The 22,908-nt window shown below is 35.9% G+C and overlaps 4 protein-coding genes and 1 long non-coding RNA gene across 5 annotated transcripts; 2 read left to right on the forward strand and 3 right to left on the reverse strand.

Moving 5' to 3' along the window:
* Positions 1-1,672: 1,672 nt before the first annotated feature.
* On the forward strand, positions 1,673-5,108 carry LOC110668238 (protein STABILIZED1). The gene is given in 5 exon segments (XM_021829392.2): positions 1,673-3,030; positions 3,032-3,390; positions 3,393-3,533; positions 3,536-3,787; positions 3,790-5,108. Coding segments are annotated over 5 exon segments (3,075 nt in total). The 5' UTR covers positions 1,673-1,783; the 3' UTR covers positions 4,866-5,108.
* Positions 5,109-5,715: 607 nt separating this feature from the next.
* Positions 5,716-8,214, reverse strand: LOC110668240 (protochlorophyllide reductase). Its single transcript, XM_021829394.2, has 5 exons — positions 8,083-8,214; positions 7,866-7,970; positions 6,917-7,457; positions 6,282-6,640; positions 5,716-6,153 (listed from the first exon to the last, which is right to left on the reverse strand). Exons 1-5 carry the CDS (start codon positions 8,134-8,136, stop codon positions 5,998-6,000), a joined length of 1,215 nt encoding a protein of 404 aa, XP_021685086.2. The 5' UTR covers positions 8,137-8,214; the 3' UTR covers positions 5,716-5,997.
* On the forward strand, positions 6,583-7,097 carry LOC131169273 (uncharacterized). The gene is made up of 2 exons (XR_009140399.1): positions 6,583-6,712; positions 6,856-7,097. It is a non-coding gene; the product is annotated as an uncharacterized LOC131169273 (long non-coding RNA).
* Positions 8,215-9,761: 1,547 nt separating the features above from the next.
* Positions 9,762-12,451, reverse strand: LOC110668239 (ethylene-responsive transcription factor ERF053). The gene is made up of 2 exons (XM_021829393.2): positions 10,523-12,451; positions 9,762-10,422 (listed from the first exon to the last, which is right to left on the reverse strand). Exon 1 carries the CDS (start codon positions 11,942-11,944, stop codon positions 10,544-10,546), a length of 1,401 nt encoding a protein of 466 aa, XP_021685085.2. The 5' UTR covers positions 11,945-12,451; the 3' UTR covers positions 9,762-10,422; positions 10,523-10,543.
* A 6,768-nt stretch (positions 12,452-19,219) lies between these two features.
* LOC131169274 (G-type lectin S-receptor-like serine/threonine-protein kinase At1g34300) lies at positions 19,220-21,951 on the reverse strand. The gene has a single exon (XM_058128413.1). It carries the CDS (start codon positions 21,918-21,920, stop codon positions 19,368-19,370), a length of 2,553 nt encoding a protein of 850 aa, XP_057984396.1. The 5' UTR covers positions 21,921-21,951; the 3' UTR covers positions 19,220-19,367.
* Positions 21,952-22,908: the final 957 nt, after the last annotated feature.

Here is a 22,908-nt window from a genome sequence, read left to right on the forward strand (position 1 = left end):
CCTTAATCATAAAAATATTTCAATATCGTTAAATTAAAATTTATTAGTACTTTAAAAAGATTAATAAAAGAGATTCATTCAACTTGAAATGTCTTAGATACGAATCTCACTACTAACTTTATAACGTGTTGATATATTTACGTTTAATTAACTTTATCTATAAAATATCTTAAACTTTAGCTGATATAATTATAATAGAAGATTTTTGAAATATATGGAAATGTGAAAGATGCAATGAATGTGTAATGAGCTTATCTATATACCAAAAGAAAATTTCATTAGTGATAAACATTCTCTTTATTTTTTTTTAAATATATTTATTATTGACCTTGCTATCTCAATTTTTATGATTTAAATAATTAATTTATTTAATAATAGATTGCAAAAGTTAAGCCTCCATAATTAAATTTATTATTTAAAATTTTATTTGTTTTTAGTTTATCAATGATAGAATTTAATTAATAATGAGAATTATCATTTAATTTATGAATTATATTAATATTAAAATTTTAATCCTGCATTTTCTGAAAAAATATATAATTTAATTTGTCTTGTTGGATTTAATTAACTATTTCATTAATCGTTTTCATCAATGCAGAACTTACACTTAAAAGTTCTTTGCTTTGAAAAAGCAAAAAGAAAGATGGCCTTTCTCTACTCTTCCGCAGACCCATCTCAGTTTTAGTCTATGGGGAGGGAGGACAGGCTTCTTGGCTATCGACCCCTCTTCCCTACCTCCCTTTATTTTGCTTTAGTTTTAGTTTGTCTTTTCTTTAGTTAGTCTTTTGAATAGTAAGAGCATATCTTTCGTGAGGGAGGGAGTATTTTGTTTCTTCCCTCTTTTATTTTTTTCTCTGTTTTTGGTCTCTCCCTCTCCTATCGAAGGGCAATATTTTCTCTTCCCCATTTGTCGAGTGATTTCTAGTTTGTGTTGGTTTGTTAGATTGCAGATATGTGCTAAATGGTGCTAAATGATAAGGGAAGAGGTTTGATTTGCTTGTGGATGGTCCACGCATGTTCTCAGAGGTCTCTCTGCTGGCTGATGTCTCATAAGACAAGGTGCTGGCCATCGATTCTGCAAGGACTATAGGAGATTGAGAAACCAGTAACTATGCCATGCCTCTCCTAGCTTATGTAGCCAAGGCTTCTGTACTAGTATTGATTATTGCACTTTTCACCCTGCATTTTTAAGATCGAAGGCGATGTGTCATATAGACCTTCGGCTGTGGCGAGAAGTTGTATTTAGTTTGAGCCTTCCTTGTGTTTAAAGAGGTTGTGCTTTCTTCTTTGCATCTTTTGCAATTTCGCCTACAGTTGGTTTTCTTGGCCAACACTGGCAAAGTAGTCCTGAAGCCATGGCTACAAGAATTTAAGATATAGGTTGTGGGCATATTTGGGCTTGTAATGAATTTGGGTTTGAAGTAGTGTAGTTTTTCTTTTGGGCTAGCCTTATATTTTCTTCAATGAAATATGTCTTTCTCGTTAAGAAAAACACTTACCCTTAAAAATTAATTATTTCATTCATCGTTTTCATTAATTTAACTGTTTGTAAAAAATTTACGAGTTAAACAATAATAGTGTGTGGATCAAAGTTAAAATCCATCAGCCGATTTGACCCGTGCCGGTCCAAACCGGTATTTTTTTTTGTCTGCTACCGATATCAAACCACCGCCATAGCGCCGCTCTCTTTCACTCTTCCTTTCTTTTAGGGCAGTCACCTGAACGCTAACACCCTTTTCTGGTTATTGAATCCAAAAACCCATATCTCTTTTCATCGGAAAAAATGGTTTTCGTTAAATCTCCAAACAACAAGACCCTCTTTCTCCACGTCAACCCCAACATCACCACCCTTTCAGCCCTCAAAAACCACATCCACTCCCAATCCCAAATTCCCATCTCTCGCCAACTATTTTTATTGCCTTCATTTAGTCCCGTTTATAATCCAAACGGCCTTCAAAATTCCGATGAAATTCTCCTCTCCCAGCTGGGTATCACCCCCTATTCCACCCTGACCCTGTATATACCTTTCCTTGGTGGCACCCAACCTCCTGCTCCGCCTAAGCCCCGCCTTGATTTCCTAAATTCTAAGCCTCCCCCCAACTATGTCGCTGGTCTTGGGCGTGGTGCCACGGGCTTCACCACCCGGTCTGATATTGGTCCAGCTCGTGCTGCTCCTGATCTTCCTGACCGATCTGCTACCACCATTGGAGGAGCATCGAGTGCCGCGTCTGGGATCGGCCGTGGCCGGGGAAAAGGCGGCGAAGAAGAAGAGGATGATGAGGGGGATGATAAGGGTTACGACGAGAACCAGAAATTCGATGAGTTTGAAGGGAACGACGTCGGGCTGTTTGCTTCGGCGGAATATGACGAGGACGACAAGGAAGCAGATGCGGTATGGGAGGCAATTGATAAGAGGATGGATTCGCGGCGAAAGGACAGGAGGGAGGCGAGATTGAAGCAGGAGATCGAGAAGTACCGAGCTTCAAATCCGAAGATCACTGAGCAATTCGCGGATTTGAAGAGGAAATTGTACACGTTATCCGCCCAAGAATGGGAGAGCATACCAGACATTGGTGATTACTCGTTGAGAAACAAGAAGAGGAGATTTGAGAGCTTCGTACCAGTACCCGATACCCTTCTCGAGAAGGCGAGGCAAGAGCAGGAGCATGTTACTGCTTTGGACCCCAAGAGCAGAGCTGCTGGTGGGACTGAAACGCCATGGTCGCAGACTCCAGTCACTGACCTGACTGCTGTTGGTGAAGGGAGAGGCACTGTGTTGTCATTGAAGTTAGATAGGTTATCCGATTCTGTTTCAGGGCTCACTGTGGTGGATCCTAAAGGCTATTTGACGGATTTGAAGAGTATGAAGATTACAAGTGATGCAGAGATTTCGGATATTAAGAAGGCGAGGTTGTTGTTGAAGAGTGTTACTCAGACTAACCCAAAACACCCGCCTGGTTGGATTGCTGCTGCAAGGTTGGAAGAGGTGGCCGGGAAGATTCAGGCAGCAAGGCAGTTGATACAAAGGGGCTGAGGAATGTCCTACAAATGAGGATGTTTGGTTAGAGGCATGTAGGCTGGCTAGCCCTGATGAAGCCAAAGCAGTTATAGCTAAGGGAGTGAAGAGTATACCAAATTCTGTTAAGTTGTGGTTGCAGGCTGCAAAACTGGAACACGATGATGTGAATAAAAGTAGGGTTTTGAGGAAGGGTTTAGAGCATATTCCCGATTCAGTTAGGTTGTGGAAATCTGTTGTGGAGTTGTCTAATGAGGAGAATGCTAGAACATTACTTCACAGAGCAGTGGAATGTTGTCCTTTGCACGTCGAATTGTGGTTGGCGTTGGCAAGATTGGAGACATATGATAATGCGAAGAAGGTGTTGAACAGGGCCAGGAAAAGTTGGCCAAGGAGCCTGCTATATGGATAACTGCTGCCAAGTTGGAGGAGGCAAACGGTAATACATCAATGGTGGGAAAGATTATAGAGAGAGGTATCAGAGCTTTACAGAGAGAAGGGTTAGTGATTGATAGGAGGCATGGATGAAGGAGGCTGAGGCAGCGGAAAGGGCAGGCTCTGTGGTGACTTGTCAAGCAATTATTAAGAACACAATTGGAATTGGAGTGGAGGAAGAGGATAGGAAGAGAACATGGGTGGCAGATGCAGAGGAATGTAAGAAGAGGGGATCTATTGAGACTGCTAGAGCTATTTATGCTCATGCACTAACTGTGTTTTTGACTAAGAAGAGTATTTGGCTTAAAGCTGCACAGCTTGAGAAGAGTCATGGGACTAGGAGTCGCTTTTCGCTTTGTTGCGCAAGGCGGTTACTTATAGGCCACAAGCTGAAGTTCTGTGGCTTATGGGTGCTAAAGAGAAGTGGCTTGCCGGCGATGTGCCTGCTGCAAGGGCTATTCTTCAAGAAGCTTATGCTGCTATACCAAACTCTGAGGAAATTTGGCTTGCAGCGTTTAAGCTTGAATTTGAGAATCATGAACCTGAAAGAGCAAGAATGCTGCTTGCTAAGGCTAGAGAAAGAGGTGGTACAGAAAGAGTGTGGATGAAGTCTGCCATTGTTGAGAGAGAGTTGGGCAATACTGAGGAGGAGAGGAGGTTAGTGGATGAAGGTTTGAAACGCTTCCCTTCATTCTTCAAACTCTGGTTGATGCTTGGGCAGCTTGAGGAACGGCTTGGTCACCTGGAAAAGGCAAAGGAAGTTTATGAGTCAGGTTTGAAGCACTGTCCGAGTTGTATACCCCTTTGGCTTTCTCTTGCTAATCTTGAAGAGAAAATGAATGGGCTGAGTAAAGCACGTGCTGTACTTACCATGGCAAGGAAGAAGAATCCTCAAAACCCTGAGCTCTGGCTTGCTGCTGTCCGTGCTGAATCAAGGCATGGGAATAAGAAGGAAGCTGATATCCTGATGGCAAAGGCTTTGCAGGAGTGTCCTAACAGTGGCATATTGTGGGCAGCATCCATTGAGATGGTTCCCCGTCCACAACGCAAAAGCAAGAGTATGGATGCCCTCAAGAAATGTGATCACGACCCTCATGTTATTTCTGCTGTGGCCAAGCTGTTCTGGCATGATAGGAAGGTTGATAAAGCTAGAACGTGGCTGAACAGGGCAGTTACTCTTGCTCCAGATGTTGGGGATTTCTGGGCTTTATATTACAAATTTGAACTTCAACATGGGACTGAGGAAAATCAGAAGGATGTTTTAAAGAGGTGCATTGCTGCAGAACCAAGGCATGGTGAGAAATGGCAGGCAATTTCAAAGGCTGTGGAGAATGCTCACCAGCAAACTGAAGCCATTCTGAAGAAAGTTGTGGTTGCACTTGGGAAGGAAGAGAATGCCGCTGAAAGACATTAGTTGATTGTAAGCTTGTAGTTGGCTGCTACTGCCCCTGTTTGGTTGCAGGATAGATGATTAGTGGCTTAGCACTCTTAATGCCAATTAGAAATTATATTTGCCATGTACTTCATTGTGAGTTTTCCCTATATAATATTTTACCTATTTACTGTATCTTCAAGGAGGCTGAAAAGGATGTAGAAGTACTTGCATTGAATTTTAGAATCGTGATGATAAGACTATTCTAGGTTTGTTCTAGACTGATATTACCTCTTTTTCAAATCCGTATTCATAAATGCATGCTTATGGACTCTGGGTTATTATGCAGCTCAATGGATTTGGATGTTGGTTTTAGTTGGAACATCAATCTTTCTAATATTTCTTCACAGGATTATCATATCAATCTTTCTATTTTGTCTTCAAAAGATAATGCAACTGCATGCTTATGAATTAGCCTATGAATGTTTCGAACCAGCCTGAATGCAATTGCCAGGTGCTTGATTTTGAAGTCATTCAAAACCTCTTCTGGTGAAAGAATGAAAAGTTGAGGAACTGGATTTTCAAATATTGGATGATGAAAATAATGATTCCAGATATTTGCCAAAGCGTCTTGAAAGCTGCAGATTTGTTTGTGCACACATTTTGTTGCTTTAGGAGACGCAATAGTAAAAAGTACCTACCACATTATCTTGTGAAATTCTAGAGCACTAGTTCTAGGCGCGCAAAGGGTGTGTCGCCGTTTACTCTAGCTGTAATTGCCTCTGATACCTGCAGTACGTTCGATGTTTCTGTGCTTAAGGCATAGGTGTTGCTGGTGACTTTATTAGCATTCAGGATCTTCAATAATTGTAGGTACTACTTGGATTTAACATGTAGAAGTTTGCCTCTGAACTTAGTGAGACTTGCATTTGTTTTTTCTTGGTGAACAGATTTCTATATTACATTCTCACAGTCTCACTTGTAATATTTTACTGATTTAGCACTTATTTCGAGTCTCATTCCGGGAGATATGGCATATGCAAATTTACAGACCATTTGAGTGCAGAAATTGATGTGCTCAATGTCTCATCTCATTCAAAATATTATTTGCATTTGCAAGAGCAGAAAGCATCCTAGGTCCCTGTGGGTTGTGTGATTATCTTTGGGGCTTCAATTAAGCTAACCCGACTAGCTTCTCGCTCATCTCCCACAGCTTTCGTGCCTTCTCTGTATCACTGGCTTCTTCTGACAGTTGATTTTCAAATGAGGAAGAGTACTTGTTCCAGCTCCAGTAAACTCCTGATTTTGCAAGGGTTGGGTCACGCACAACCTGAATCACAGAAGACACTATTTAGGTTGAATTTGATGCAGAATTATGCATGCAAAAAGACAACAAAGTTAATTTTCTGTATATTTGATTTTCTGCGTGCTAGTTCAAATGTTTTGTGATCAGTGGACCTGTGCAAGTCTTTTCCCAGCTTCCTCTTCAGAAACATATCCTTTAGTAATGTACTTTTGGAATGGCGGGAATAGAAGCCTGAACAAGGGAATGTGCTCCCTGAACAACGCTGTTTCTGCAATGCAACCAGGGTAGAGAGAAGCAAAGGTGATTCCTGTCTCCTCATGACAACGCCTGTGGAATTCTTGCATAGTGAGCATGTTACAGACTTTGCTATCTTTGTAGGCTTTGGCACCATCAAATTCTCCACCATCTATCATTGGTGAAGTGTTTATCCCATTCAAACCACCCGCAAGACCTCTCAGATCTCCAAGGTTAGCCTTTGGAGGCACATTACCGGCCAATGTGTTTGTGTTTCCTGCAATCACATACAAGAAACAGCATAATCAGGGTACTTATCTTCTTACTTGGATTTCCTGGAATCATCAAGGTTAGTTCTTAGACATTATAAGGTATCACTAATTAGTTCAGAGTTTCATATAATACTGCAAGTGATTCTTTCTTCAAATAGCATTAATATAATTCTGTGTTTTCTTTGTGGTATAAATTGCCATCCTGCTCCTACTCTCCCAGAAAAAATTTTCCTCCCTAAAACATTCTCTTCCAAGTGTTGGGTTTGGCGAGCCAAGTATACCTGTTATGGAGCCAACAATGATAAGCCGCTTGGAGGAGTAGTCTGATTTCTTCAAATCGTCAAGCAGCAGCCGTGCAAGCAGGAAGTGACCAAGATGGTTAGTCCCAACACTGAGTTCAAACCCTTCAGCGGTGAAGGATGGCTCCTTGGCAGTGGGTAAGTAGACAGCAGCATTGCACACTAGCACATCAAGTGGCATACCTGATCGACGGAAGTTATCTGCAAACTGTCTGACACTATCAAAGGAGGCAAGGTCAAGATGCATGACTGTGTAGTTCTCTTTAGCAATGCCAGCTGATTTAGCTGCCCTCTCAGCCTTCAGGAAGTTCCTACATGCCATAATTACATTCCATTGTCCTGTCTCTGCCAAAGCCTTGGCTGTGGCCAGGCCCAAGCCAGATGAGGCTCCAGTGATAATCACATTACCCTTTCTCAATGTTTTCTTTGCTTCTGGTGCTGCCTCATCGATTGCTGGAGTCGTAGTAGCTGTCTGGGCTTTAATGGCTCCAATAAGTAATTGTAGCTCGCTTCTGCTGCGTTCCTGCAGGTAAAGTGATTCCAATTATGGAGCATCTAGATTGAGGTGTTAGGATTTTGCAAACATCAGTGTTGTGGTCTTTTCAGAAACACCTTGGTGGATGGAAAATGGCCCCATTATTTGATTGTTAGATTCTTAAACCTATGTTTTGGATGAATGATAAACCTTTTATAGTTTCTATTAGATTTAACTCTTTTATCTTTTCAGATCTTATCCTGTTCTCTCTGCCACTGGAAATAAAATTACTCTTGGGAATTTCAAGGAACAGTCTTTTTATTGCTTTTTCTGTGATACCATTTACAGAAGCTCGCTGTTGTGCTTTATACTTGCTAGTGTTGAAGTTGTTCATCTAGTCATAAGCAGTTCTTTCAAAAATTACATGATTTTAGGACAAGGTACAAAAGGACTCACCTTGCTCCTTATTACAGAATAGTTGCAGTCAGCCTTGAGGTGGCTTGGAAGTGAAACCGAAACTCCAAAGAAACTTGCCTCCTTAAGAGAAGCATTGGACTTGCCCTGTCAACACAGCAATTGAACTGAACCAGATGATATAATAGATGAACAATAACAAGTATTAGAGGAACAAAAGCATACCCAAAAGGGAAAAAACAATGTATTGAGCACTGACCTCTTTGTAGATGGAGATAGAGGAAGGAAGTATAGAAGCTGATTTGAAAGCCATGAAGCTGTTTAAATTTAATTAGCTGAGCTTTTCTTAGCTTCAGCGGTTTCTTTCCCTTTGAATGCATGTAGCCTGTAAGAGAGATAAGAGACGTTATGGGGTGCTGACAAGATATGCCACATGGGTTTCTGTTGTCCAATCATAACCTGAGCTTCAGATTTTTTTGGGATATAATACATGTCCACATTCAGTTGCAATAAAGCCAATTTGGCCATCCAGAAGATTCTACATTCTACAACCCAACATGGGTTGGGCTTTAAAATTCTTGGATCAAATAATAGTGATAAGGTCCCCAAAATCAAAACCAGGCAAATCCAGGATCACTCTATTGAATGTGGCTCAACCTGTTTAAGTCAAAGGCTCACAAAAAATCAAATTGTTTCCCTCTCCTCTTAATTTAAATTAAAATTAAATCGATTTAATTTGATTTAAATTAATACTCACTTCTAATTTTATGTCTAATCAAGCGAAGTCATTGTTTATTGAGATGATAGGACTACTAAATATAATTAACCTCTCATTTTAATTACTTTAATAATTTAGTCAATTTGCTTGTTCAATTAAAAAATTGATTTAGTTATAAAAATGATGATGAGATTTATCATTTTTCTAATACTGTTTCATCGTTATCGTGCCGTCGCAAATAAGAAATGTAGATGATCTCATGGGACGGCTGCTGCCACCCCACCACATCCACATTTCTTTATCATCTACTCAATAACCCTACCCTGTCCAAAAGTTTTTAATTCCATAATTAATATGGAAAAAGGTGCTTGATTAAAATAAAATTATTCCTTAATCGGTTGGATGGGGTATGAGATTCCCACTTCAGAAATATCTATGCAGTCAAAGATAAAATGGGTTTTCCTTCTTTTTTTTTTTCAATTTCCTAAATTTGAAAGATTCCCCAAAGTGAATTGTGAATTATGAAACTTATATTTGTATTATATTGTGCAGAATATGCTTATTGTCATTTTGCTTTGAATCCCACTTAGTTTGTAAAGTCTAGGGATGGATCCACTCATGATTTTCTGCGTCCATTGTTTATGTTTAAGCTAACTTTATTTATTTAGTTAGTGAATTAAACTCTTAGAGGAAATCAAAGTATTGAAAAGAGAGATTAATCCCAATTTGAGAAAATCAAAATGATTTCATTTCAATGTAAATTGAAATTTTTATAATTTTTTTTAAAGGGAAAAAATTTAATTTTTACTGGAAATAAGAATTAACTGAAAGGTTTTAATCTGATTCAGGTCAATTTCATTTAGTTTAGAGTTCAAACTAGATTGTGGCTATCAGAGGAAATTAAACCAACTTGAGATTCTGAATTCTAAAGCAAGCTGCATGTGAAGAATTTGGATAAGGCTCAAGCAAAACAAGAATTCTTTTGGAAATTCAGGATTAATTATTATGCTTTAAACAATTAATTAGTCACTGAAACCTCCAATTGCAGTCCAAATTAGCTGCTATCAAGGTCTAAATAAGTTGATTACAAGTGAAATACCTCAGGCCAGACAAAGCATTGATACCATTGCTATCAGGCTTACATTAAAAAGTCTCAAGAAGCAGTGAAAAAGGGTGAATAGTGGAATGAGAATGGAACATAATAATGATGGTGATGCAACTTGCTCAATCTAGGATTATGATACTGTTGATGAAAAGAGAGACATAACATAACATAACATTACAAAGGTGAGATCATAACAAACTCCGTCAATGTACAAAGATAACCAATAGATGATTCCACCCTCCAAGCGGAAAAATAAAGCTTCTGATGGGTAGATAGACCAATTGAGAGGGAGATCACAAAACTGTCTCCTACTACGCTGGTCCTGCGCTACTAATTTTACTAACATTGCTGCTGCTATATCCCCAGGATAACATAAACAGCCAAGAAAATAACATAAAAAAAAAATAACTTGCTAGAAATGGAAGTTCATGACCTATAAAGCATGGAGCTAAATTTTCAAGGCCTGGTTAATATGCAGCCTTTTGGAGCAGATGCTGTGAAGGAAGAATTTGAAGGAAAAACTTAAAGAGACAGAGAGAGAGAGAGAGAATTATGAAACTTCTAAATGAAAAAGAGTTGTAAAACAAAGAAAACAGTAAAAGGAAGTGGATTTGAAGCTTTGGACATCCTCATAGGAAAAAGTAATCAAGCTCCAAGGGAAGTCATAGGTTGTTTGTGAAAAATCTGCAACCTGATAAGTGATGGGCTTGAAGATGAAATTCTCCTAAGCATATATGGCAGGGTTAAAGAGTCACAGTTTGGTTTCCTTAAAAAATCTGCAACCAGTGAAAGAATCTGAGTGGGTGGTCCGAAAAACAACTGTAAAGTACCAAACATAGAGAAAGAACAAGAAAGAGAGAGACCACCATGGCATACCACTTCTGGAGATGAGACCAATCAGTCTTGATCCTTCCAAAAGAAGGGCTTCATGGGAAAAGACGAGGAGGAGGAAGAAGAAGAAGCTGAATCCACGTTGTGCTGTTGTCTCTGCAAGTCAGAAGAATCATTAAACTGTTGTTGATTTGGATTGCCAAAAGGAATGTGTGATTGCAATAACAGATTATTAGTGGTGTCCAAATCATCCCACACTGGACTTCCCGGTCCCCATCCTGCTGGAATTGCATTGAACCAAGCTTCTGCCATGTCTCCCCATACCAATTCTTGAGACCCGGAAACGCCTTCTGCTCCACTGCATCCCTCTGCTACCGCCTGAACCTCATCACTCACTGTAGCCCCACTTGAACCCATTCCTGAATCATTGTCAGGATTGTCTCCTTGAGGCTGTTGTGACGGGGCCGGCACTGGAGGTGGTGGTGGCATAATTTCCATGCTTGAAGCCTGCAAGTCAAGGGTTTCTTGAGTTTGTTTTGGTGATGAACTTTGATTGGGAGTTGGCGGAGACGAAACTGTAGAAGTTGGAACAATGGAGATTTCTTTATCCTTATTGAGGAAAAGTTCAGGGAAATTCAGCCTTGCATTCTCTCCTCTCAACTTGAAAGCCTCGCGATCATAAGCCAAGGCAGCTTCTTCAGCTGTGTCAAAGGTGCCTAGCCAAAGGCGAGTCCTATTGCGAGGGAGACGAATCTCGGCTACCCATTTCCCCCAATGCCTTTGCCTCACTCCCCTGTAAAGCTTTGTTGTGTTTATAGGCTGAACCGGTGGCCTAAACAATGGCCTACCATCTGGCCCCAGCCTATTCATCATCATCATCCTTCCTCTTGGACTTAAGTTCAATGCATTACTCCAGTACTGAAACAGCTGTTGCTGCGCCGCCAATGCAGATTCCTCGGCAAAAAATGGCGGATAACCGATGCCTTGCTGCTGGTTTTGAGCAAAAGAAATCATTTGTTGTTGATTTTGTGCCACTTGAGGTGGTGAACGAAAATAATGCAAAGATGGGTTTGTTCTAAACTGGTGAGAGAATTGCATAGGTTGATTACACCCTTCAAAAGAAAAGGGAAATAGAAGTCTTGAACTAGAAGACGAGACAGAAGAAGAAGGTGGATGTAAAGAAAGAGCTGAGGCAAAGCTAGGAGAAACAGAGAAAGAAGGTACGGATTGATGTGCTGAAAATGCAGAGAATTGAATTGGGTCTTGGCGTTCAGGGCTGCGGATCTTCTTGGGAGGTCTTTCTGCCATGGAAGCTTCACCAAAAACTGGCTTCCATTGCTGCCTTTCAGGTAAGCTAAGGTCAGCTTCCTTCTTGCCCCTGTCAAGCTCCCAATCTTGCCTCGTCAATCTCTGAGTTTCATCAACACCCTTCTTGGATTTTCCTGTGCTGTTTTTAGCCGCAGCCATTATGGAAAATATAACTAACCTGCTCGCTCTCTCTAAAGACTATATAAGCAAATGAATGATGGAGAATTTCGAGATGGGTCACCAAGAAAATTGAGATAAGAACAGATAGGAATCAAGCGCAACAAAAAAACAAATAGACAAATAAAACCCAGATCCTAATTTGGTCAAAAGATTCTAAAAATATTTATCAAGACCGAAATCGAGAATCTGGTCTGGAATTTAATAGCCAATCCGACTGAAGTAGAAAAAGAATCGGATACCACAAGTGTCAAATCCCGAGCAGCCCATCTCTTAAAATCACTTGCTGATCAATACTCAGAAATAAAGAGAGCGAGCAGGCGAAGGAAGTTAAAGAAAAACCCAAATGAGGCTGTTGATGAAGATGAAGTATTGCTGCTTGCTACTGCGTAGAGAGGAGAGCCCAAGAGGAGAAAACAGGGGAAAGTTCTTATTTTTTAAGAAGTTCCTGTGAGAGGAGATGAAAGCAGGGGAGGTGGGTTTATAAGCAAGAAAAAGATCTGCAGGAGACTTTTTCTTGTTGGAGATAGTAGAGAATTTGTAGAAGTATGGTGGTTGGTTGGCTTTGCTAGGGTCCCACACGGCACTGTAATTGTCTCTGTCTTTCCAATTTCGTTGCTTCCACTCCAATTTCCCTCTCCTCCCACTGTTTGCTTTTGATATTTATGATAGTAATGTCTTCTTGATATTAAAATAAATAATTATTTAATATAAATTTCATTTTATATTAAAATTTTTTTAAATATAATTCAATAAAATAAATTTGATCATAATAAAAATGAAATTCAAATAATTTAAATAAAAATTTGTATTAAAAATTTATTAAAAATAATTAAGATATACACGTAATTAAAATAATAAATAAATAAATTTTAATGTAAATATTTAATTTAAAAGCTATAAAACTTACTTTTATATAAAATTAAACTTATAATAATTATACTTTAAATTTTTTCAAATATTTATTTTTTGTACTAACAATTGGAGGTATCCTCAGGTCAGTTTTTGTACACTAATACTAGGTCCTCAATTCAAGTGATCTTAAAAATGTGTTTGGCCTGGCTTATAAAAATAAATTTATAAACATCTAGTACTTATAATTAATTATGCGTTTAATTAAAATATTTATAAATAATTGAAAAATTATTGATATATTTAATAAAAAATAACTTATAAATATATTTATTGTTAAAATGATTAAAAATGATACTCAATGAGAATTGTGGTGAAATTGAAAAATTAAATGAGTATGACATAATAAAATACTTTATCAAACAACTTATAAATATAGAGCTTATAAGTATTAAAACTAAAAATTGATCCCTAGTATTAGCTTATAAACTAAGATAAAGACTATCACACTCTTCACATAAATCTTGTATATTAAGAATAGATAATTTTAAAATACTTTTCGGTGAAGTCGAACTCTAATTGATAAGAAAGAAGAGCTTTCATCTTTTTCAACTAGATTAATTTTATTAAATATTTTTAAAATAATTTTAATGATAAACCTTTCTATGTCAATTCACTACATTCAAATTACAATGATCTTGGAAATACATCTTAATTCAATCAAATAAGGATGGAAGCTTCAACCTTCCTGACGTTGAAGTAGTATACATGGATATGATAACCCAACTGCTATGCAACATTCAAACATGTGTACAAGTCGACATAAAGATATTTTTCATCAACTGATAAATGTCATGCCATGGTTGCACAGGGAATATGCTTTGTTGGTTTTGTTGCTAATGTTGCCATTTCGAGGATTCAAGGACATGGTTTTATGGTATATATATACACATATAAAATTAGAAATTAATATCTTTCAATTTAGCAGCTTAATTTATTAAAAAGCAGCTAGAAGATGCGATGTCACTTCACAATAGTTATTAGATATTTTACAATCTACTATAATCTATTATCCTAGTTATTAATAATAAGATAAATTTGAGAGAGATCTCAAATTTGAGCATATGAGTTATAAATATATCATTTAACTTGTAGTCTTACCGCTTGCTATCTGATTTTTATAGTTTTTAAGTTATTGTAGGAGTCTAAGAGAGTGATTAGTTTAATTAATTAACAGATGAAATACACTCTCTAACGATAATATATCAGGTCAATATAAAAGAGAGTGTACATTTAAGATTGTTTGAAGAAAAAATTTAATTTTAATGCGTGAGGGTTAATTTAAGAGTTACTGTTTCTCAGTAAATAAAAAAAAAAGAAATTAAAAAAAAAAAGGAAGAAGAGTACGTGTGGGGGGGCGTGTGTGGCAAGTTATCAACGATGGAGTGGTCAACTTTCGGTGGAGGGGATTTGATTTCTTCCAATAAACATTACGATTTCTTAGAAAAGTCGGTGATAATCGGCACGTTTCAGTGGTCCACCTTTCTATTTTTTTATTCCTCGCCATAAAGTCTATTGCATAAAACTCTTTAATTAGTCTTCCATATAAGACTATCAACACCACCCCTTGTTTCAAAATTCAATCTTCCTGTAATTTCATCACCTAATCAATAATAATAATAATAATAATATTAATAATAATTACATCACATTTTTAATATAATACTAATTAAAATTTAGAATTTACTATTTAATGTTAGAAGATGAAAATATATAAACAACAAAATAGATTCGATTTAATTCAGAATTAAAGTTTATCACTAATTTTTTGTCGCTGACATAGTTATATATAAATTTTTTGTAAATAAAAATTGTCATAATAAATAATAATAATATTATTATTAATATTAAATTACTAATAATGTTAAAATTAATAAAATATACCTATGTAAGTAGAATTAATTAATACACAAATACAAACAATTGATGAGGACAAGATATGCTAGAAACTTGTATTCTTTATATTACTATTATAAGCACCCATGGGTATCCAATATGTATGATTCTTGAGCAGTAGCTTTTGAGAAACACATGATATGGCAAAGGGCTCAATATATTCCCCTTTAAAATAGAATAAAGTCTTAATAAGGAGGAGAAATATCGAGGCATGCAGAAGCTTAATTAATGACCAAGACAAAATAAAATAAACTTTCCATTGGAGTTGGTAATTAATTACTCAGGTGAGGACATATTGCACCCAATCCAGCATTGCAGCTGCATCAATATCTAAATAAAAAATGAAAAAATAAATAAAAGAGACAAAAAAAATCTAAGTCTTAGAAGACTCTTATAGCCATTCATGATGCAGATGGAGTCTTTTTCTTTGACCTTCCACCATGCAATCATAGAGCTTATGGGACAAATGCATGAATATGTCAAATGGGTTTTGAGAGACCAATTTAGAGCTCTCCTTTTTTGACAATTTTTTCATTTGCTTAAAGCTAAGGAGAGTGTGCCAATGGGAACATCCATGAGTGTGTCACAAATTATTGGCCCTCCTTTCACATATAATTCTATGGCAACATCATTCTACCTTCACAATGACCTACACATATGCTTTGTATAGATCACTTGAAAACATGATATATAATTTTTTATTAATTAGTTAACTAATTAAGAGGAGCTTAATCATAATATTTATTGGAAAAAATTGTATTTATATATATTCAATTTATAATAGATGCATCATTTAAATTTTGGTGGATCTATTTAAAATTATGATTAATTTTTATATAAACTCATCAATTTTTTGTTGATTGAATGTATGAATCAAGTTATATATACTTAAATATAAATAAGAATTTTCGTTCATAATTTCATTAATAAAAAAGAATCCAATTATGAATTGTGATTAACTTTTTATATATGATAGATCTTATAAAATATTAGAGAAGAAAAAGAAGGATGGTTATATGTTATGGAATAAGGTTTAATTTACCCCTATACTTGTTGGGGAGGTTCAATTTAGTCCATTTTTAATTTTTAGTCCAATTTAACCTATAAGTTTTGATTTATGTTCAAATTAGCCCAATTAATAAAAATGTGCAATTATTTAATTATTTTTTTAAATATTAAAAAATTATTTTTATATTGTATATTTAATTAATAAAAATAAAAATATTATTTTTATTATTCAATATTATTAATCAAAATGAAAATATAAAAATTAATTAAAATTAAAAATTATTACTATTCCAATTAATAATATTAAATAATAAAAAATATTTTTATTTAATTAATTATACAATATAAAAAATAATGTTTTAATATTAAAAAATAATTAAATATTAAATAATTTATTTAAATAAATTATTTGATATATAAACAATTAATTAATTAATTATACAATATAAAAATAATATTTTAATATTAACAAAAGTCATTTTTTAATATTATTTAAACAAAATAATTAAATATTTTAAAAATGATATTAAAATATTATTTTTATATTGTATAATTTGTATAACTAAAATATTAAATAAATTATTTTTATATTATATTTTAATATTAAAAAATGATATGTTTGTTAATTAAGCTAATTTGAGTATAAATCAAAACTTATAAGTTAAATTAGATCAAAAGTTAAAAATGAACTAAATTAAACCTCCTCAATAAGTACAGGAGGCAAATTCAACCTTATTCCTCTGTGTTATCTATCAAACTTTAGGGTATATATATATATTTTATATATAAATGAGGGCAATGCCAAAAAGAAAAGATTATACATGGACCATATGAGCTCCAAGAAACTCAAACAATATCATCAAAATAAGTTTCTGGTTCACGCTGAAAATGAAATGAACTGCAATTTTTAAACAAAAATTATTTTCTTGTTTAGTAAGGAAATCTAAAACTTATTTTTAATGAGTTGAAAACTAATAATTTAATCTATTACATTTTACTTTTTATAATAATTTAATCTTTATAATTTTAATATTTGTAACAATTTAGTTTCTTGAATTTGGGTTGATTATTTCGATTATTATTGACTAACGGTGATGACTATTTTATTAACAGAAACATAAATAACTCGCACATTAATTATTTCTCATAAAAAAGGAAATAAAAATATAATTTTTATTATATTTCAAGAATTAAATTATAAAGCATCCTTAAAAGAATAGCAGAGATTATATATGGTATATAAACATTTTTTTTTTTTAGGGTCAAACATGCGTGCATGATGACACCCTCTATTGTAAGTAGACTAGAGAACCATGAAATGCATAAATCATCTTTGAAATGGAAAGAAGTAATTAATAAACAAAGAGCTTGCATTTCAGGAACTTGCTCTTAGTTTTCAACTAATACTATATACATTGTCTTTATCAATTGTAGAAATTAATGTTTCACATCACATATGGCCATTGTGGAGGAACAACATTCGCTACAAACACATGAACAACACCCACATATATAATGGCATTAATTATCTTTATATATTTGTCCACTGCAAGTCTACAAGCTGTGATCACTTCTAATAATAGTATTAAATTATAGATGTTGCAGTGTTGTCTACGTATCAACTCTCGTAATTAAATCCATAGATGATATATAAAGAGAATAAAAGAATCAGGAGAAAAAAAAGTAGGTCATAGCTTTCAATATTTCATTGTTTTCCATATCAGTTTGATGCTAAATATAAGATTTTGGCAAAACTTTTCTCTTTGAATTAATTTTTGAGGTAGAGTTAGATTTGGTATCAAAATCTACCACGTTTTAATGTTGGGCCACCCACAAATACATTTGTCTGTAAACTTTACGCTTTAGATGTTCATGACTGTGTGTGGATGTATTGTCCATATTGAAGACTTTGTGTTAAATATAAGATTTTGACAAATTTTCTCCCTTTGAATTAACTTTAGAGGGAGTTACACCTAATCAATATTCTCTACATTCATCTTTACTTTTAATTGTTAATTATAGTCCTTTTAAATTTTAAAATATCTTTTCGGGTACACAAAATTTTGTTTTGATTGAAAAACACCCTCAACTTTGTTGATGAGAGAGAGAGAGAGAGAGAGTAGGTCAACTTTTGATATATGTATATATATATATATATATATTATTTTATTTAGACTCTATTTATTATGAATTCAAAATATAGAATATGTAGTAATATTATCATATATCTTATATTTTGAGTTTATAATGAAATTAAATCTAAGTAGGAGTTTTTTAGATTTTACCAAACATAGATTGATAGGTTAGAGTAGATTCAATTAAACTAGATTGATTTAAATCAAAATTGGGTTAATTAAAATTTGTATTGAAACATGACCAAAAGTGGACGATTCAGTTCAAAATCAAACTATTTTTCTCCCTTTTTTTAAAAAATTAAAAAACTATTTCAACCGCTAGATAAGATGAAAATCAAATCGAAATTAGATCAAAACTAAAATCAAAACCGAACTACATCTAAGGACCCTGGAGGCGTATCTAATCCCCTGAACCATCAATTCAGGCTCGAAAGTGGCTATTGGAAACCACTAGTTTAGACAACAGAATGGAAGTCAACACCCCATTTTGGCTAAGTGGAAATAAACCTAACCTTCAGATTTTTGGATGTGCTTGTCTATTCTCTATTATATATATGCAGCTATTCTACTCAATGAAGACCATAAATGGTGGTCCACACACACACACTTCCTTTTGTAGGAGTTTGAGAGTAGAAGAAACGTTTTGCCGAAAATGGCTTTCTAGTATACACAGTTTCTGCCACCTTTATTTCTTCTTGTGAAGCTAGCATGCACATTAAAGAATTTATTTCAAAAAAAAAAAAAAATTCAAACCTTAATATTTCTCAATCCTTCTAAAAACATCCCAAATATATATAAAAAGAACTTTTTTTCCAAATAGCAAATTGGAACCACAATCCTCAACAGGCTAAATGTTACAGAAATTGTAGACAAGAATTATTTTGTTACAAAGAAGGAAGAAATTGCAGTAAAGAAAGGTTGCATTGAACAAATAATGTAGTGTTATGCTTGCAAATGAGTTAGCAATGGATTGGGCTCTGGTGTTTTACTTTAATTTGGGTCAAAGTTAGAATTGCAGTCATTGGGCTTTATCCATTGGGCAAATTGATGTGTAAATATAAGCACATATTTGCTGAGAGGGTGAATATTCATACCAGCTTCAACATTAATCATCTAGGTATTTATGGTAATTAAATTCAGCAAAATCATTTCCTGGGTATATTTTGTTTCAAATTCATATTCATATTCAATTTTTTTAATAGTGAGTTATATAAGTGGTGCTTTTTCTCTTCCTTTTGGTAGATTTGGGTATGCATTGATTAATTTATCTTAGGATTTCACTTCCATTTGATGGGATTCACAGAAAGAATGAAACGTTCAACCAGAACAATTGAATAGCACTCTGTATTTTAAGTACATGGGTTTACCACTGGTTTAAACCATAAATTCAATAAAACAAATGCAAAGAAAAGCAATGTCGCATACAAAAAATTGGCATGAATAGGCAGTTCAGCTTAGTCTTCTGATCGTAAAAGAGCAGAAGAAGCCCTTTCTAAATTTCCCTCAGAAGCAGGAGTTGACAAACTTGCAGCCTGGAATGATGAAGATGAAGTAGGAGCTGGTCCTGAGAGTGTGTGACTGTGAGAGAAATTGCTAACATCGCTGCTCAAATATGTATTGAATCCACTAATAGACTGTTCCGGCACGGCCAGAAGGGAAGGTGGCTTATCAATCTCTACAATCCCTTCCAGCATCCGCACCACTTTTTCCATTCTCGGCCTCAGTGATGGTTGCTCCTGAATGCACCAAAAGCTTACTTGAATTGCCCTCATCACTTGTTCCATATCCACTCCTTGGTGACCAGCTAGCCTTCTGTCAACAATTCCCCAGACATTACCTTTCTCAAACTCTTCATATGCCCACACTGAAAACTTTTTCATATTTGTTTCTGCAGACATTTCAAAGTTCCTAAATCCACCCACAATCTCCAGCAAAACCATACCATAACTATAAATATCAGACTTTGATGTTATTGGAAGATTTGAAAGCCACTCTGGTGCTAAATATCCCCTAGTGCCTCTAATGCTTGCCAATGACCTATGCTCCTTGGCATGGATCAGCTTTGCAAGACCGAAATCTGAGACTTTGGCAGTGTAATTCTCATCCAAGAGAATGTTTTCAGGCTTTATATCACAGTGAACAATGCAGTCATGGCACTCCTCATGGAGGTATGTGATGGCCTTGGCAGTGCCAAGGGCAATGCTGAATCTTTGCTCCCAATTCAACAATTTCCCCGTTTGATTGTTTGTGATGAAAAGGAATTGATCAAGAGACCCATTTTTCATGAACTCATATACCAACAGCCTATGGCGCCCTTCAGAGCAAAAACCAATTAGTCTTACCAAATTCAGATGGTGCGTGCTGCTTATAGTGGCAACCTCCATTCTGAACTGTTTCTCCCCCTGCTCAATTCCTTCAAGTTGCTTCACTGCAACAACCATTCCATTGGCAAGAACTCCTTTGTACACACTCCCAAATCCTCCAGTTCCAAGCTTCTCCTTGAACCCTTTTGTTGCGCGTTGAAGGTCCTTATACCAGAACTGGACTGGCGCACCAGAAGCATACTCAAGAAGAGCATATTGGGCAGATAGTCCTCCAAATCTGGGGCTGTTTCTAAAACACCACAACCATAAACCAGCTTCCAAGCTGATCAAACCGAAAACGATAGCTACTCCCTGAACGATTAAAGTCCACCCATGTACCCTCCAACCACTGCTCTTCCCAGACAACTGCGAAGGTAATGGGTTTGGAAGTACTGGGGAGCAAACTTTGATATGTGAAGTTGAAGGAAGTGCAGGACTCGAATAACCAGTAATATAACCAGGTTTTTTTAAATAACACTGGCCTGTGCCATCAGACAACACAGTGGAAGCTTCACAACCACCGGCATTGCTAAGACAATTCAATCTACATGCTGATACAGCAATAAAGAAAACCTCTGACTCCGAACCACCACCAAATACACTCTGTGGAGGGTAAGTCAACAGCAGAGTGTGTTCCAAATCCAACATTGTAACATTCCCCGGACAATCTTCAGTCTCCACCTTCCTCTTGCACCCTTTCCTACTATCCTTTGGATCAATAAATTCGAAGTTCTGAGATGGGCACCTGCAAATTGGACCCGTATCATTATAACTACAAATCCCCATATCCCCACAATATCCATAAACTCTACACTGATCTTCAACAGCTGCCCATCTATCCGTTAGAGTCCCACTACCCCTTTGAGAGCTATAAATCCTTAAGTTCCCATCATTATCTAATTTCAGAAACCTTAGCATATCACCAGCTTCAGCATAATCATCACTATACACCATGATAGCTCCAACAGAAGGCAGCGTTTCATCGAACACAGACAGAGTTCCAATAGATTGCAATTCCAAACTCGGCGAATTTAAACTAGAATTTTCACTGTTGAACGAGGAATTCAAACCTTTATTCCAATAAGTGATGCTATTATTCCATGTAAGAGTGATGTTACCATAACTAAGAAGACTAAAGGTGTATAACCCAGAACGCAAAACCTTACCAACTGTGAAATTCTGGGACGGGACAATCGTATCAACAGGGTTGTCGAAGGAGGACCAAACAGTGGCAGTATCATTTTTCAGAACTAGATTGCCAAAGTCATCTAGAGAAGCGGAGGAGACTCCAAGATTCCCTGTGTTAGAGTCCCAGACGATAGAACTGGAGCCATTGAGGAGGCGAAGTGTTCCAGTGGAGAGGAACTGGAGAGAACCAGCTGAGTCAACGGGGGCGCCTGCAGTCCAAATAGGGATGCCACCGGAATAGTAGATGGCAGCAAGGAAAGAAGGAGGGGAACTCTGGGGGCTGAGTGGGATAAAGCCAAATGAGAAAGTTTGGGTCGGAGAAAGCCAAGCCTGATCTGTGTCAGAGGCATAGAGAGTTGAGCCTGGAGTGACATCTCCTATTGCCATGGCTGCTAGTAAAAAGGCAAGGAGGAGGTGAAGGAACAAGAATTTGGGTGGTCGGTTAATCATTATCATCCTCTTCTTCTTCTTCCCTCCCTTCTTGTCTTCTGTGTTTGTTTGGGTGGGTTGGGATAATTTTAATGGAGGCCGCCAGGGCAGATGATTGTGATAAATGAAAGTTTATTACATGTTCTTATATACGAGAGTATAATATTGATTTTCTTGGCAAAGTAGAAAGGCAGGGCAGAGAAGATTTGAACATGTGTTCACTGCTCAGGAATTGTAGGTCCTCCTGTTCGCGTGGAATATGATTGGTTGATTTCTGATAACAAATTTTTCTTTTTACAATAGGGTCCGATACTCAAATTACCTCACAGCCACTACGTTGAAGATTATTGATAAAAATAAATAAAAAATATAAAATTTTTATTATAAAATATAAAAAAAATATAAAAATTTTATAATTTATTGCAATACTATTTGACGTATCGAAGTTATTGTATCAAGATTCGTGTATGGTTAAATTCAAAATCAAATCAATTGAATTTAGAATTAAAATCGTATCAGTAAAAATTGACCTTGAATCGGACTGTAAATATCCTTTCCAAGAATTGGATTATTGGAGACCAGCTCTTCACATTTGCTGTGGGCCTCACCAGTTGGACTTGCAAGCCTCCATCCAGCTGCTTTTGTTTACTTTTTCTGTTTCGTTTCATTGTTTATTTTTCTTTGATGGTAACTTTCACCTTACTGTTTGAATTGTCATTCCGTTCTCCGATCAAATTGTTGAACTTTTGTTAAGCTTTTCTAATCAAACGTATGACTTGTGTTGTACTAGTATTTGTCAAATAGATCCTTTTCAAATCAGAATTTGAACTTCCAGAAGTTCTAAATCCGTGATCATGAACTCGATATATCATTTTCAGAATTTTATTTAGAGGAAAATTCAAACATTGAAATCACAACACACGACTGTTTAGCAATACATACTTTTCCTTGTGCAGGAAAAAAGAAAAGGTAGGAAAACAATATTCAGTAATTATGCCCTGTTCCACTCTTTCTC

The sequence above is a fragment of the Hevea brasiliensis genome, chromosome 10 (genome assembly GCF_030052815.1).
Source record: "Hevea brasiliensis isolate MT/VB/25A 57/8 chromosome 10, ASM3005281v1, whole genome shotgun sequence".
Classification (NCBI taxonomy): domain Eukaryota; kingdom Viridiplantae; phylum Streptophyta; class Magnoliopsida; order Malpighiales; family Euphorbiaceae; genus Hevea; species Hevea brasiliensis.

What these genes read in the sequence shown, in the direction of transcription:
- LOC131169274 (XM_058128413.1), bottom strand. Translation starts at nt 21,920, where the DNA reads ATGATAATGATTAACCGACCACCCAAATTCTTGTTCCTTCACCTCCTC.
- LOC110668239 (XM_021829393.2), bottom strand. Translation starts at nt 11,944, where the DNA reads ATGGCTGCGGCTAAAAACAGCACAGGAAAATCCAAGAAGGGTGTTGAT.
- LOC110668240 (XM_021829394.2), bottom strand. Translation starts at nt 8,136, where the DNA reads ATGGCTTTCAAATCAGCTTCTATACTTCCTTCCTCTATCTCCATCTAC. An exon ending in ATTCTGTAATAAGGAGCAAG is followed by an intron (nt 7,458 to 7,865) that starts GTGAGTCCTTTT and finishes CTTTACCTGCAG; the next exon opens with GAACGCAGCAGAAGCGAGCT. An exon ending in CATTGTTGGCTCCATAACAG is followed by an intron (nt 6,641 to 6,916) that starts GTATACTTGGCT and finishes ATGTGATTGCAG; the next exon opens with GAAACACAAACACATTGGCC.